The sequence below is a fragment of the Desmodus rotundus genome, chromosome 7 (assembly GCF_022682495.2).
Source record: "Desmodus rotundus isolate HL8 chromosome 7, HLdesRot8A.1, whole genome shotgun sequence".
Classification (NCBI taxonomy): domain Eukaryota; kingdom Metazoa; phylum Chordata; class Mammalia; order Chiroptera; family Phyllostomidae; genus Desmodus; species Desmodus rotundus.
In genome coordinates this window covers 37,440,759-37,458,626 of record NC_071393.1, presented here as the reverse complement: position 1 = coordinate 37,458,626, position 17,868 = coordinate 37,440,759, and the positions used below count along the sequence as shown (strand labels likewise).

At 37.0% G+C, this 17,868-nt stretch overlaps 1 protein-coding gene across 14 annotated transcripts in view; it reads right to left on the bottom strand.

The window, feature by feature from the left end:
- MYO9A (myosin IXA) overlaps positions 1 to 17,868 on the bottom strand; it is a 277,361-nt gene that overhangs the window by 155,868 nt on the left and 103,625 nt on the right. For all 14 annotated transcript variants that reach the window (XM_045192856.3, XM_053928672.2, XM_053928668.2 and 11 more), the window contains 3 exons: positions 15,963 to 16,097; positions 9,102 to 9,223; positions 2,986 to 3,127 (listed from right to left, as the gene is read on the bottom strand). In XM_045192856.3, coding sequence (XP_045048791.2) covers positions 2,986 to 3,127; positions 9,102 to 9,223; positions 15,963 to 16,097 — 399 coding nt within the window. The remainder of the gene's footprint in view (positions 1 to 2,985; positions 3,128 to 9,101; positions 9,224 to 15,962; positions 16,098 to 17,868) is intronic.

Sequence of the window (17,868 nt, the reverse complement as noted above, 5' to 3'; positions counted from 1 at the left end):
GACAGGGCACCTGATGGCAACTGGGAGAACTGTGTGGGGTCCCAAGGAGCCTACCTTGGAGGGGACTGAGGCGTCATCGTCCTATGTACAACGTTTTTTATATCTTCTTCAATAAATGTCTCTATTTTTCATATTACATGGCTGAATACTTCTGGGCAGTCCTCATATATATATACACCAATCTTCTTTATCCATTTGTCTATCAATGGACACTTAGGTTGCTTCCATATCTTGGCTATTGTAAATAATGCCACAATAAACACACGGGTACATATGCCTTTTTGAATTAGTGTTTTGGGTTTCCTTGGATAAAAACCCAGATGGAATTGCTGGGTCCTTTGCTGTTCTTTACCTAGTTTCTTGAGATGGAAACTTAGATAATTACTCTTCAATCATTCTCTCTTTCTAATATATGCATTTAAAATCAGAAATCATGGTTTTAAATGCATCCTACAATTTTCATAATTTGTATTTTCATTAACGTTCAATTTAAGTTATGATTTTATTGTGATTTCTTGTTTGACTCATAGTTACATAGAAGAATTGTGCTTAATTTCTAAACACCTAAAGACTACTTATCCTTATGATATGCCAATTAGGTCAGTTGTTTGAGAATGCTGTTCAATTTTTTTATTTTTGATTTCATGCCTGCTTATTTTGTTAGATTACAAGAGATATTCTTAAAATCTGCAACTGTGATGAAGGATTTGTTCTACTTCTGCTCTACTTTGTTTTATACATGCTGAAATGAAATCATTAGGTAATACAACTTTGATTGATGATTATGCATTCCTATTGAACCAGCCCCTGCTATTGTAATGAAATGTGCCACTTTATCTCTATTAATACTTCTTGCCTTATAGTCTGCTTTGTCTAATAATGTAAATACACCATCTCTTTTAGTTAGGGTTTGCATAGTATATCTTTTTTCCCATCCTTTTAGTTTCAACCTATGTGATAATATGGAGGAATGAGTAATCACAGATACAAATATATATACCATATGCTTCCATTTGTCTAAAATTTATTAACAAGTAAAACTAAGGACAAAAAGTTAGGATAGTGGTTACCTCTCAGCAGGGGAAAATGAGTAGGGAGACGCATGCAAGAAATCCATATACTTTAGATTTATACACTGTGCACCTCACTATATGATTTTAGAGCTCAAGTTTTTTTGTTTGTTTTAAACCATACTTAAAAATATTTTTAAAATTGAGGTATTACTGACATATAACATTGTATAAGGTATACAACATGTTGACTTGATACATTTATATGTTGCAATATGATTACCACTGTAGTAGTGTTAACTAACATCTCCATCAAGTCAGATAATTACCATTTCTTTTTTATAATGAGAACATTTAAGATCTAGTCTCTAAAGAACTTTGAACACTGTGTTATAATGTTAACTATAATCATAATGCTGTGTATTACATCCCTGGAACTTACTCATCTTCTAACTACAAGTTTGAATTCTTTGCCCAACATCTCAACTCCCCTACCCTCTTGCCCCTAGTAACCACCATTCTATTCTGTTCTTCTTAATGTTTGTTCTAAAAAAAATGGCAACTCAAATTCACCCATCACCAACAGCCAAAAGTCACTTACTTGCCTAGAATCCATCAGTAAGGTCTACTGATTATACCTCTGAAACACATCTCATAACCATGTAGATCTCCTCCAACTCTACTGCCACCCCTGTGGTTCAATTTACCTTAATGTTTCACCTCAGCAGTTTTAAAAGGTTTCCTAATTTGATTTCCCAGCTTCCATTCCCATCCTGTTGTTCTTTCTCCTCACAAGAATCAAAGCAATCTTTTAAAAACACAACTACATCCTCAGCTTTAAAATCTTTTCATTGCTCCCCATAATAATTTCAATAAGCCAAACTCATTTAACTTCATCTAGAAACCCTGAAGAATTAATTTGTGTTCCATTCTCTGAATTCATTTTATGCCACTAGATCCACTCGCACTATACTCTAGAAACATTGACCTGTTTTCATTATTTTAACAAATTTAGTTCTTTTCCATCTCATGGCCTAGAATATTCATCATTTACTTCATTTATTTCAGGTCATCTCTCAACATTTGAGTTTCTCAGAGAGGTATTTATGGATCTATAAATTCAAAATCCAGTATTTCACTAGATTCTCTTAGAACCCATTCATTTATTTATAGCACATAGCCCCATTTATCTATATTAGACACAGATATACACACACATGCACATGTATGTACATATGGTATGTGCATGTGTGTATGTCCATGTATATGCATATGCATATAGAGAGCCATGAACCTTTTGCCTATTTTATCACTGCAGCACTTCAAACACCAAGCGCAGGCTCTGACACAGGCTCCGTGTTCAATAAATAGTTCCTGAATAAGTGATCTTAGTTCTGACCCTCCCCCCAAGACCCAGGGGAAAACATAGTGCTCCACGAGGCTCCATATTATACTGCCTGGGAAAGTGACTTAAATGACAGGCTTAAACATCGAGTGGCTGCAAGTTAACAGCTCACTAATGACAAACAAGAATGGACAAAATTATGAAGATTCCTTCCACAGGAGTTCAATATATATTCATTACAAGTCCAAGTGCACAAATACCTAATGTGCATGAACACATGAAGCCTCTATGAGGCCTCGTGGATGTAGAGAAGAGGAAAACTCAACGAACTACACAAATCAGCTAGTGGGTTTAAGACATACTGATGCTACTATCTATGCTTTCACATCTCCACAGGCAACTAGAATGGACTGACATCAGGTTATCTGTATGAAAAAATCAACAAAAACATCACCAAAGAGAGTAATATATTACTAGGTGGAATCTGAATTTTCGTAGTACCCTTATAATGATGTCTCTGATGATTGTTACCGATGAAGAACCTCCACACCTACAAAGAGGACAGACAGTGTGACACCGTTAAGAACAAAACTCTCCCCTAACAGCACATGCAATGTGAAATTTACTGACCTTTACGCCGTATTTGACTTTCCCAGCATAATGCTTTATGGTGAAAGCAGGCTCCATCACAGCTGGAAATTCAATGTAAGAATTCTCTTCATGTTGATGCTTAAATTTGTCTAGCAATGTTTGATTTGTGGCCTGTGGAAAGCTGAATTAAAAACACAAGCAAAGACACTTAAGAAAGATGCTGCAGTTAATACAATCTTTTTTAAAAAATACATTATACTTACATTGCCATCTTAAAAACTTAGCAAATTACAGAGTTTCCCCTTATATTATCTAAATTAATTCTCATAAGCTAAAAAGTGAATGCGACAAGAATTAGTGTCCCTATTTTATAGATGAGGGATCAAAAGTTGTCATTTGCCCAAACTCGTACTTTGAAAGAAGAACTAAAAAAATTAACTCAGGTCTTCAGGAATTTAGCTTCAGCTGCACTGTGCTGCACTGCTATAAAACCCACGGGATAATAAAAAAAAAATCACATGTTGTTTGGGGCCAAGAACGTCCAAAAAGGAAATGATGTCTCAATTTGAGTAAGTCCTTTATATCGATAGCCACTTTTGTTTTCTCATTGCTTCATATATATAAAGTAGAAATTTTCTTACCCATACAAGTTACTATATATTTTTACACTATAGCTAGTATTTCAAATATCAATGAGGTTGTACTCACTGATGAGCATTTCTCAGCCAGGAATCAAATAATATTTATTACAAAGTAATTACATAATAGCAAATACAGGAATATAAAAGGTCAGAAGACAAAAACATCACTAATCGTTGGGAATAGAAAGGTTCACAGAGGTAATAGGAGTCAAGTATGAGCTACATGTTAAAGGCTGGGTAGGAGCTGAAAACAGAGAAAACAGTACTGAGAATAGAGAGAGCAAGTATCTTTCAAAAAACAGTTTCATTTAATAGCAGCTGACTGAAAAAACAATAAGTAATGTGACATGAGTAAAAGTGCTGAATATGAAATGTAATGTTTAAAAATCATTCCAAAATCACAACGAAAATGTTAACTATGTAGTATGCATTGGAATCAGAAAGGAAAATGGCCTTTGGTGCCAGACATAGTCGTGATATAGGTTACTAGCTGTCTGTAACCTTGGGCAAGCTAGGAGGTAACCTCTAAGAATTGTTTCCTAATCCATAAAATAAGTACAATAAGGTATCACAGTGCTACTAGAATTAAATAACACTAATCAAATATCTAACCCTAGCTGGTATCCTATAAGGATGACGTAAATGTTACCTACTTTATTTTGCCAACATTGCCATTTTCTTAGTCACCTAGGCTTGCTTTTATATTCAAATACTATCAGTTCTCCAAAGCATCACCATCTAGCTCTTCCTTTCCATTTTAGAACTCTAAAAGCCCTTCTAGAATGAAGTACACTCAGAATTTCAAACACTACAGCAACAGCCTCAATAACAGTTCCAGTGATTCTAACCTTATTTCAAGTCAAGATTCAAAAGAAATTTCCTTATAGCAGTACTTCAATCACATGCCTCCCCTACTCAGGAAAATTTAAGGATCACCAAGGCACACAGATGGAATCCACACTCCTAAGCCTAGACCACCCGAATCTCTGCAAACCTATGCCTCACTGCTGAGACAGGATAGTAAGAAGCTGGGAAAATTCCTTGGCAAGTGGAACAGGGAAGCTGAGACAGAGAGCGGAACACAGTGGCTGAGCAATTTACAGCCAGGTGCAGATGGTCACCAGGGCAGAAGGCCCCCAGTGTCTGGCAGGGGGCAAAACTGGGAAAACAAGGACATCACCCCCAGGGTAAATACTCCCCTGGCCTTTCTTCCCTGGAGATAACATCAACACCTCAGTTGTGTTTCAGATGCAGACTCAGAAAAGCAGCAAAACCAGGTGGGGGTCACCAGAACCAATTGCAAAGACTGAAGACCCCCTGTCCTGTCACTGAACAATCAGTGGAGTCCACGACCCTAAAAGGGCAACCCTGGAGAACTGCGAATATTCTTTTGAAACCCTCCCAAGACCTTCTCTAAGATTCTGACTTCGAGAAAGAGATAAAAGACTCAAGACAGGACTAGGGAGCAGCCCCAGCCATTCCCTTTCTTTTGTTCTCCTCCACACCCTCCTTTCTTCACAGGCAAGGTCTACTAAACTCTAAGGCAATGGGCAGCTAGCACCTCATCCCAGGCTTATCCCCCAAACCAGTCCCTACGGCCCCTTTTCTCTGACTTTCCAGTGAGCTACGGCAGCCTAGCCTTGGATCTCCTGTTGCTTCTTCCATGCTAAGCCTTCCTTGCCACTTTCACCAGGCCTGCTCTCTCCCTTGAGGCCTTGAGGATGTATTAATAAATCTCTTACTGATCCACTTTTGTCTCACTGACCCGTAATTCTTTACTGCGTCAGTGCCAAGAACTGAGTACCAGTAACACAACTCCACGACAGAATGCTTTTCTTCAGGAAAGATGCTCACCTCATTTTCTCCAGGTAAGGATTTATTTACCTTCTAATCCTCTGATAATCAAAATGCTTGTGATTTACTTCCTCCATTTGTGTTAAATGGAGGAAAGAAATACTCAAAGAAAGGCAGACAGACATGAGAAGTTTTTATTCCACAGGAAAGTTGTCCACATGTCCCACACTCAGCGAACATTTGTGGATGCATACTACATTATCAAGCAAAAGACCTTGAAACAGACACACATCCGACATTATTGCTCACTCCAAAGCTCTTCATCTAGAATTCCCCCGAAGGCTACCTGCAAGGGCAGCCTTAGTGTTTCTATGCATATATTGTAGAAAGTACCTCTGGAGCTTTTAAAAATACTGATGCCTGGACCCCACCTCCTGTGGTTCTACAGAATTGAAGCTAAGTAGTGCCACATCAGCATCACTTCCAGGTACCCCAGGTAAATTTTATGAGCAGGCAGGACTGACAAACCACTATCCTAAATGAATGCTCTGCTCTTCAACTTCAGTTTGCTAAAATTCAGATTCTGATTCACAAAGTCAGGGTAAGTGTGAGATTCTGCATTTCTAACAAGCTTCAAGGTGCGGCCACTGTTGCTGTCAGCAGATACATTCTGAGTACTACAGGAAAGACTGAAAGCACTCCTAACACTCTACTGCTATCTGACTTTGCTTACACTATTACTCCTCTCCGAATTCCACACTGCATGCATCCTTCATCACATAGCTTTAAAAACTTGTCCGGGGTCAAACAGCCAGTAGAAAGCTAGACATGACTAAACAAGACTTCTGACTTCAAACCCTTGCACCTAAAGCACTACAAACACACTAATGAAGAAGGAATACCACTGAACATATATTTCATGCTACATATTCCCTATATAACAAAATATCTTGAGGTAAAATACTCAGTTTAATGATTCCCAAAATGGCTCTCCCTGCACGTGACTAATTTATCGTCAACCCCTCCTTAAAGGCACATGGCAGAGGGAAACTATATCATGCTTTTGCATATTCTGGGATATTAAAGCACAGGAATGATTTATAAACTGAGATTTGTTAAAAAATTTTTATGGAGGACTAAATATAGAAATATAATTGAAGGGACAACCATCAAGAGGTTATTTAGTCTAGTCTCTTACGTACAATACCCTGATAGATGCAAAATAATTACTATAATGGATAATTCTATTATTTTATGAAGCAGCCGCTAATCAGCCTTAATGATTAAAAACCTATTCCTTATACTGAGTTAAAATGTCTCCCTGTAATTTCTAGCCCTGGCTTTAACCCCACAAGCTTTTAGGTAACCACAAAGAGGTAACATTCTCTTCACTGGGCAATACTTATTTCTATGTGAGGTACCATCTGTCCAGGGGAAAACTGTCTTTGTGTAAAAGACCGTGCACTTAATAAAACTTCACTTAAAGAATGACAGGCCAGACAAGACCCCTTTGCAATACAATTACACATCCACAATATCAATTGCTGGTCATAACCAACTTAAGATAGAGAGCAGACAACATTGCCATTTGTCATCATCGTTTCCTTTTTCTACGCCAGAACACTGAGGATCAAGGATATTAAAGAGATTTTCCAGTTAACAGAGCTGGGACACAAATCTGAAATTCTAACTGTACAGTCTAAGTAAGTATTACTGGGAAGCAACAGAGGACATACATTAAAGCACAAGATTACTAGTCAAAAATTCCTGAAGGGTATAAATCTTAAGTCCACCATTTATAACCTAAATAATCGGTTTCTTGAATTGTTTGAAGTTTTTTCTTCTCTCTTTTTCTTTTAATCTTCCCCTGAGGACATTTTACTGATTTTAGAGAGAGGAAGAGGAGAAAGACAGGGAGACAAACACTGATGTGTGAAAAATAGCTCTGTTGCCTCTCACACGCAACGCAACTGGGGGCAGAACCCACAACCCAGGCATATGATAATGGTGTGGTGATCACAAACTCCTTCAGCTTTTTCTTGTCTGGGAAGCTCTTTATCTGCCCTTCAATTCCAAATGATAGCTTTGCTGGGTACAGCAGTCTTGGCTGTAGGTCCCTGCTTCTCATGACTTGGAATATTTCTTACCAATCTCTTCTAGCCTGCAAAGTTTCTTTTGAGAAATCAGCTGACAGTCTTACGGGAGTTCCCCTGTGGGAAAATAACTGTTTTTTTTCTTGATGCTTTTAAGATTCTCTTTTTATTTTTATCCTTGGTGAAATTTTAATTATGGCATTTTAAAATTATGGTGTGTCTTGGAGTGGGCCTCTTTGCCTCCATCTTGTTGGGACTCTCTGTGTTTCCTGGACTTGCATGTCTACTTCCTTCACCAAATCAGGTAATTTTTCTTTCATTATTTTTTCAAAAACATTTCCAATTTCTTGCTCTTTTTCTTCTTCTCTCATTCTGGAATCTCTATAATGCTGTCCCTCAACTCTCACCATTAAGCCAGGTATTTCAGTTACCTCCCTGTATGCCTGCCCCTGGTGCTTTTCAAGCTGCTACCCCAGTGCTGGAGTTCAGAGGGGAGTGAGTCTGAGTAAGTCCATGTGTGGGTTCTTTAAGAGAAATGGCTCAGGACTCAGTAAGTTTCTTCCACCAGCTCAATCCCTGGTGGTTTTTACAGCCAGAAGTCATGGGGACTGGTCTTCCTGGCCTTGGAACCCTAGGCTACAGGGCCTGGTGTGGGGACTCCTTGCTCCCAAGATAGCCCTCCCGAACTTTTATCCAACACACGTGGATGTGTGACCAGCCCATGCCACGTATTCACCCCTCCTACCAGTTTGGAAGGATGTGGTTTCTTTAATTCTGTAGTTGTCAGACTTCCATTCAACTCAACATCTGATGGTTTTGTGTGATGGTTGTTCTATATTTTAGTTGTAATTTTGATGTGGTTGTGCAAAGAGGCAAGGAGAGTTTGCCAACACCTTGATCTTGACCAGAAGTCTAGAATCCAGTCATTAACTTTAGATTGCCCCACACAAAGATGATGCATGGAAATGCTAACTATGATAGCAAATCCCCAATATTTTATATACCAATTTAATGGGTGTAATATTAAGCTAGATATCAGGTGATCTAATTGAATGTGTAAACACTTTACTAAAAAAATCACAGAAAATACAGACATTCTCCATGACTTCTGTTTCTTCAATTCTAAATGTTCCATCTATTAGGATAATTTAACTATATATAATACTTTATAAAGCACTGACAACCCTCTGGAGGACGTTAAGTGAAGCTTTATTTCTGAAGCTTAGAGTAAGTTTGGTACAGTAAACTGTATAATAAAGTGTGGTAAATCCTGGCATATGTCAGTTATGGCAGCACCACTGATCTATCATGCTATGTTTTCCCTAAACGTGAAAAGAGCAAACACATCTCACATATAAACTCAATTCAAGAGAAACACAAACACAAAATGCATTAATGCCAACAAACTTATCATCAAAGTAACTCTGTAGAAGAAATCTAGACAAAAAAAATTTTAATGAGTTAGTGAAGTCCATCCAATTTTCCTAGAAACACACAAATACACACACACATAAAATGCATAAAAGGAAAACTTTGGCTCTTTATTGATAATGTTAGAAGGAAGCCGAGGACTTAGACATAAAAAGCCCAAATGGCCTACGACAAAATTGAAAAGAATCATACTCACTTGCTTTCTTCATCTAAAAGATGGAGGAGTCCTGTTGGTTTCTTGCTAATGAGATTTATACAACAGGTATTATCAATATAATCTATATTGTGCCAGCTGATACCTTCAGCTCTATATTCTTCCTAGGAAATAACAAATTAGCAATTTATTCATCTTGCAGAAAATAATAGGTATATGATAATAAGAACTGAAAAAACTTTTAACAGGCTTGAGAACAATCTGAGGTTTTGCCTTTTAAATCACTAAAATACAAAAAGACCGTACTTTTGCTTATATAAAATCCTGATACATTATATGTCTGTTTCCTGTAAAAAGTACATACAGCCCAATACTTTTGGTTAGAATCCTACTTGTGGTACCACTAGATCAACCTTTTGGTTCACAGGCCAGCTCTCAATCCACTAAGCCATACCAGCCAGGGTTAAAATAGACTTCTCAAAAAAGTATTAAAACAAGTTACCATGAAAGCCAGTTATTACCATCTCCATCTATGCTTAAAATATTGGGAAATACCTTCTTGGTGGCGTTTTTTCTTAACAAGTGGCATTTTCTTGATTATATGATTATATGATTTTTAAAATATTTTTAATTTCTAAATAGTCAATATGGTTATGAACACTATTTGTGTAGTTAGCTTCTGTTCCTTCATAAAACTTCATATAAAAATCACTTCAACTATAACCTAAAATTAAAGTCTTTAAACAATGGCAGATGTTAACTTAAAAGCAGATACACTAATTTAGTTTGCTGTATGATGATAGCCTAACGAAAGCTTCATAACCTTTCTTTTGTCCTAACTCAAAAAGTATGCTGGGCCTTGGCCAGTGTAGCTCAATTGGTTGGCGCATCATCCCATAACCCAAAGGTCCCGTACCTAGGTTCCCAGTCAGGACATGTATGGCAGGCAACTGACTGATGTTTTACTCTCACATCAATACGTCTGTCTGCCTGCCTGTTGTCTCTCTCTCTCTGTCTCTCATCAATAATTGTACCCTTGAGTGAGGATAAAGAGCTTCCCAGACAACAAAAAGCTACAGGAGTTCACCACCACTAAAACAATATTAAATAAAATGTTAAAGGGTCTTCTTTAAGAAGATGATCAAAAATATTAACAATAAAATGGTAAAAAATATATATGTATCAACAATTGAATCTAAAAACCAAAATAAAGAAACAAGCAGAACAGAAAGATCTGTGATCCTTCACAGATACAGAGAATGTCTTGACAGTTGCCAGACGGAGGGGGGTAGGGGGGATGGATGAAAAAGGTGGAGAAATTAAGTACAAATTGGTAGTTCCAGGAATAGTCACGGGGATGCTTAGAACAGCACAGGGAACAGAGTAGCCAAAGAACATATATACATGACCCATAGACATGGAAAATGGTGTGGCGATTGCCTAGGGTGGGGGGCTGAGTGGAGGGAGAGAAAGGGGAAAATATTGGGACAACTGTAAATGCAAAAACGATATAATTTTTAAAATAAAAATAAAAGAAATTATGTTAGTCCTGGAATATTTGTTAAGTCAAAAATTTTACCCACTTACATATGTTTACAACCTGTATAAAGCAAAAAAAGTGTGTAAAACTATAGTGAGCAATATAGTTTTGCTCATATTGTCTGCCAGAAAAAGAATAAAAGATGAATTACATGTAACAAAATGTCTAATTACTATGTTGTACACCTGAAATTAATATAAGTATTACATGTCAACTGTAATTGAAAAATTAAAAAATTATTTAAAAACTTTTTTTCACAAGCATTGCTATATAATGTTCACCTCCAAGTGGCGCTAAGCAAGTTTTTTCCTGCTTCTTCTTTTACATAGCATGGCTAACAAGTGTACTAGGTAGTATAAACATGTGGACTTTTATAGACGTTACTAGGGGTCCAAAATCCCAACACATCCCCTCTCCCCAATGATGATGAACCTTGCCCAATGTTAACTATTATCCTAACTTCTGATACCAGTGACAAGATTCACCTCTTTAAAAATATTATGTAAATAAAATCATACATACATATTTTTTCATCTGGCTTTTTTTACTCAACATTACGTTTCAGAGACACATCTATGTTATAGGATTCATTCATTTTAATTGCTATAGGGTAGAGGTTGTTGAACACCACATTTGCTCATTTACACATTACCTATGGCTGCTGTCTCAATGTAACAGCAGAGTGGAGATCATGTACCCCCCTAAAATCCAAAGACTTATTTAGCTGTTCCTTTACAGGAAAAGCATGCCAAAATCTGCTACACAGCATTAGTTCTCAAACTTTAATGTGCAACAGAATCACATAGAGGGCTTGTTAAAACACAGACTGCTGGGCCCCAAGCCCAGAATTGCTGAATAGATATAGGGTGCAGTCCAATATTTGCATTTCTTTTTTTTTTTATTGCTGAACATTTTTATTTATTTTTAATTACTTTATTGTTGTTCAATTACAGTTGTCTGCATTTTCTCCCCACCTCCCTCCCCTGCTTCCACCCTCCCCCTTGGTTTTGTCCATGTGTCCTTTATAGTACTTCCGGAAAACCCTTCTCCCCATTGTTCCTTCCCCCCTCCCCTCTGGCTATTGTTAGATTGTTCTTAACTTCCAATATTTGCATTTCTGACAAGTTCCTTGTTGATGCTGATGCTACCACTAGGGGTAAGGGAAGAAAAACTTTGAGAACCAATGCTGTACAGTACTTAAATGCAAGTTATTCCCACTGTACTGTTGACAGACATTATACTTATTCCTAATTTGGGGCCATTAAAAATAATGCAATTTTGGTCATTTCTGCACAAAACTTTTGGTGTACGTTTATATGCATTCTGAGAGTGAAAACACCAGCTTATAATCTACACCTGTATAATCTCAGGAGATACTTCCTAATAACTCTCTAAAATGGTTATACCAATCTATGCACTCGCCACCAGTGCAGGGTACTTCCTCATGCACAGCACCTCCCTAGTGCTGCTTGTACCCTGAGTCTGTCTCATTTCGGTCATTCTGGTGAATGCCTAGGGGCCCCTGGCGACTAGTAAACAAGGAATCTTCCCCACGTGCACTGTCCACTTGGATGTCCTCACATGCCTATGTTCACAATAAAACCTCTCTAGGAAACATCCTTGCCTTGTTCTCAGTCTCAGGGGGGGAGGTATTCGGCTGTCTCAGTTAACTATGATATTACCTGTAGGTTTTTTGGGAATGCCTTTTATCAAGACATCCCCTTCTATTCCTAGTTTACTAATGGATTTCTTTTTAACATGAATATATATGTAAGTTTATCAAACGCATTTTATACTTCTATTGAAATCACCATGAGGTTTTTTTTCATTTGGTAATAGATGAATTAAATTGATTAAAGGTTAAATGTTAACTCACACCAAGAAAATCCTCCACTTGGTTATGACATATTACCCTTTTATATTAAATCTTGCTGAATTTAGTTTGCTAATATTTGTTTAAAATTTTTGAATCTTTGTTTATGAGTGAAATTGACTTTAATTTCCACTTCTAATATCCTTGACAGATTTGAATATCAATGTTCACTTGGCTCCCTAAAATGAGTTGAAAATTGTCCCTTTTTCGCTATTTCACATAATAATTTATGTCAAACTAGTATAATTTCTTCTTTCATGTTTCACTGGTGAAGCCAGCTTAGCTTACAATGTTGTTTATGGAAAGATTTTTAATTATATATTCAATTTCTTAATAGTTACAGATTTGCAATTTATATTGTCTATATGTCAGTTTTGAAAAGTACTTTTTCATATTATTTCATAAATCTACTTATAAACATAAAGTTGTTTTAACTAATGGGGTCTCAACCTAAAGCTTGTGGAGATTGCCAGGGGGCTCCTCTTTGCTCTTGAATCTGGAGAAAATCCTGTTCAGCTTCTCAGCTTCTCAAGCCTTGACTCTTTCAGAATCAGTAACCCTCTACCAGAGTAGAGAAGTCCGCAAATGCTGGGCGCCTCTCTCGGAGTTTCCTTCTTACAGATCTAAGAGCTGTAAAACTTTACTTGTTTGAAGGTCTGCCAATACCTTCAAATATATTTTGTTCAGTTTTTTCAAGGTAAGTTTGGTCAAAATGTCCTAGTCTGACATCCCCAGAAGTGAAACAGACAAAAGAAAAATTCACTAGGTTATAAACTTCTCAAATAAGATCCCTGCACTCAAATTTTCTATCTTCAATACCAGGACAGTGCCTGACACTATTATTACTCCACTCATTGATGAACCAATGACCTGAAGGATAATTCTAAGCAAGTAAAGGAACTAAGAAGAGAGTACTATTAAAAATAAGAAAAACATATTTTTCAAATCACAGAATCCTCTTTTGGTCTGTCTTTTATTCCACATTCTCTCTAACAAAACCCTGATTCAGGATTCAATCACTCACTCACACTCCTTCATTTGGCTCACAGATTAATGCCTTTCCCTCTAGTTCACTTCTCTTCAGTCCATCTTCCACAGTTCCAATTCAAATCCTCTGCTAAAGATATTCAAATGCCTCCTCACTCTCCAAGAGAAAAATTCTAATCTTCTCCTTTTGGTATATAAGGCACACAACTATCTGACCTTAGGCTATGTCATAAAACTTATCTTTCTTCCTGCCTGCATTCCACATTTTGTATCCCATATTTTAGCTACACAGAACTATTTTCATTTCATCAAAAGTGCTGTGCCATTTTATGTCTCCTAGTTTTAAGGATATTGTTACCTTTGTTTAAAATATCTTTTCCCCACTGACAATCTGGTATACTCAGCCTTCTATTCAAAATTATATTCCAGATTCATCCCTGGGAAATTTTTGCAGACTTTCAGGAAGTCCTAATCACTTCATCCTTTGTATCACTACTTTACCCTATGTCTAATTACAGCACTCACTATCCTACATTGCAATGATTACATCCTATGTGCTTATGTACTACTTTTGAACAAATTGTAAAGGTGTACTTCAATAATATCTTCAAGATGTTTTCTACCAAAGAATCTTTGCTGATTTTCTATTTCTATCTCCATTTTCAAAAATTTTTATCCTCTAAATGAATTTTGTATTCAAATTAATTTAACAGATAGTCACTGGATACCCATCTTATACCAGGTACCACTGATAAATAAATAACACTTAATATTTTAAATGCTTTAAATCTCTTATTCCCAGCAAATCTACTTTAAAAGAAAAACATGAGCAGAGAAAAAATAAAATAGATAATAAACAGATACAAGGTTTCTAAACTGTCCAGAAAGTACCTCAAAACCATATGCATTACATCACAAATTACAGAAGAGAAAACTAAGATCTGAAAGAAAAAATAGATATGCCTTGGTTTCTGTTTTCAGATCCTGTAATTCCACAACATTGCCTAAAGTTATCATAGTCACAGTAGAAAATCAATGAGAATCAACCACACCCGAGTAGTTATGAACACATTTTTACAAATGGTTTTATTTTTATAGATGTTTTTAGGTTAAGACATTTCTTGTGCATCCTCCATGTCTAAGCTAGACTTCTAGAAAAGGTAAGAATAATTTCGGTTCACAATTAACAGAACGCACTTCTTCTTCAAGAGCAATTTAAGCAGTCCTCTGTTTAATGATCTATAGAACAGGTAATGCTTTCCTTTGTAAAATACAGAACACAGTCAACAAAATGCATTCCTTTATCCTCCAACACATAATCATTTTCAAGAGAGAAAAATTCTAATATGGCATGAACTAGTTAAAAGAACACTGGACTAAGTCAAGAGACCAATCCTAGCTCCACTTTTGATGAAAAACAAAAATTATAGAACCGGAGTGTTAAGGTTTGAATATTTGCTTTAGGCATCATCTCTAAAACTAGAATAAAAATAATAGTACCTGCCTAAGAAACAGTAGGCAGTATATAATGTTAGCTAATATTACAGCAAATAATACTATCTTTTAACAGCTCTATGGAAGAGTCTGATTAAAAAGTCATGGTTAAAATCTTTAAGTATTTGTCAAGACGACCAGACCAATGTTGCCTATGCTACTATACTCAGTTCTTACTACCCTTTGAGCAAAATTGAGGCAGGACAGAAGGCAACAATCCACAATGATAGCGAAGATATTTTTTTTTTCTGTTTTGTAGACCGACCTATTATGGTCTTTCTGTTCATTTCATTTATTCACCATTTCCCTTGAGTCGAATGTAAACCCTGCTTCTGCTTATGTCCTCATACACAAACTGAAATACTGTGCTACACCCTCAACTTCTTACTGACTTCACACTTGGCTTGGAGAAAGACTCCACATTTTCTTTTACTCTGCATTTAACCTCAGAATTCTTATGGAAACCGATGGCTCGCTCTTCCTACACTAATCAATCTGAGCTTCTCACAAGAAATATCTAGTTACCAGTTTTGGTCTCTCTATATTGTCCTGTTTACTATAGCCACACTCTGAGTTGATTAGGGATTCCATTATTAAGCTCCTCCATCCCATTCTGGAACTAAGAGGCCAAAGCAATCAAACAAACATACTTAGCATTACACAGTGACCAAGCTCACGTCATCAATTAAAAATCAACAACAACAACAGAAACCCAAAACAAACCCACTCGTTTTTCATTCAAAGGTACAATCAAACAAGCACATATTACTGAATCTACTTGGGGTCTATTACAAAACTACCACCACCACCACCCAGTATGATGTAGCTCAAAACCTATGACCTGTCATTTGCTTACACTAATATGAAAACTACAATATCTGTATTGAAGTCCAAGATTTAAAACGCTTATCGTGACTATGACTCAAAAATGTATGTGTGTGTGTGTATGTATGAAGGTGGGGGCTGAAGGAGTGTCAGGGGGCAAGCACACATACATTTAGGTACTTACTTGTTCCAATTTAAAGATGTGTTGATTAAAGTAGTGCTGTAAACGTTCATTAGCAAAATTAATACAGAACTGTTCAAAGCTGTTATTTTCATAGTCTTCAAACCCAAAAATATCAAGAACACCAATAGACAAAGTCTGTAAAACAGGAAAAAATTACAGTTAAAAAAATGATGCTCAATTTTAGTTCATGAATAATATCTACAATATAAGGAACAAAATGTTCAAAGTTCTATAGCAGTGGAGAATAGATTTGGGGAGGGGTGGCAGCTAATGTTGAACCAAACTACCACAAATAAAAAGCATTTTAGCCCTGGCTGATGTAGCTCAGTGGATTAATTGCAGGCCTGCGAAGCAGAGGGTCATGGGTTCGATTCCCAGTCGTGGCACACGCCTGGGTTGCAGGCCAGGTCCCCAGTAGGGGGCGTGCAAGAGGCAACCAAACATTGATGTTTGTTTCTCTCCCTCTCTTTCTCCCTCCCTTCCCCTCGCTCTAAAAATAAATAAATATTTTTTAAAGCATTTTAGTTCTCATCATCTTCATCTTTTCTTTTTATCCTCATTATTTAAAAAATCCAAAAATTTAACTCCTATGATCCATTGATTATTCTACATAAATGGACAAAGCAGGGCTAGCAGCCTGTTATCTCAATCTCAGATATCCCTGAACTCCAAGAGAAAAAGGAATGGAAACAACAGGCTATGAGAAAACAAAAGTTGCTTCAGTAAAACTAGGTCACTCCTATCTATGGCTTGTTATTAACCAAGAGGACCATTCAATTTCTCCTACTTTGACTTCCATATCCCAATAGATTTCTGCTTTAAAAACCAAGCTGACAAGAACGCATAACTGGCCTCGTGTGAGCTAGAAACAACACTGAATATCATCTTGAAGTTAAAATTTTAATTTTTATTAAAAAAGTTGGCCCTGGCCAGTGTGGCTCAGTTGGTTGGGCATCATCCCACAAAACGAAGGGTCACTGGCTCAATTCCTGGTCAGGGCACATGCCTAGGTTGCAGGTTCAGTCCCTGGTTGGGGCACGTGCCAGAGACAACCAATCTATGTTTCTCTCTCACATCAATCTCTCTCTCCCTCTCTTTCTGCCTCCCTTCCCCTCTCGCTAAAATAAATAAATTTTTTAAATGTTTTTTTAAAGAAACTGCACAAGGTTTGTAACATGAAATAGTTCTGAAAGAATTATTTATAAAAAACAGTGATCTCTTCTTCATCCTCAATTTCTGCACCCTAGAATCAACTACACTCAAATCTTTCAGCTCTTTGGTATGGAATAGTATATAATATAGTATACAAATGCTTATTCTTTTTTGTAATTTTTGTTGTATTTATTGATTTTAGAGGAAAGGAAGGGAGAAAGAGAAAGGGAGAGGGAGAAAGAGAGGGAAAGAAACAGAGAGAGACAGAGACACCGATTTGTTGTCCCACTTATTCATGCATTCATTGGTTGATTCTTGTTTGTGCCCTGACAGAAGATCCAACACACGACCTTGGTGTATAGCACAGGCAGCAAATACAAGGCCCGCAGACCAAATCCGGCCCTCCACCTTGTTTTATCTGGCCTGGCACCTTGTTTCTACCTGGTGGCAGCGCTGAACTCCTTTCCCCTAGTTAAAGAGTAGTTACATTTATACAGTCCTAAAATTACATTATTATATAGTCCTAAAGTTACATTCGGCCCTTTGAAGGCAACCGCAAGGCTGATATGGCCCCCGGTGAAAAGGAGTTTGACACCCCTGGCATATAGGGACGAAGCTCTAACCAACTGACCTAACTGGCCCTTGGCCATGGCCAAATGTTTATTCTTCTCTTTCTTGGAATTTCACTTGTAGAAATTATCTTCTAACTTCTTACTATGGATGACAAGGATTTAACTCTAACACACCAAAACCA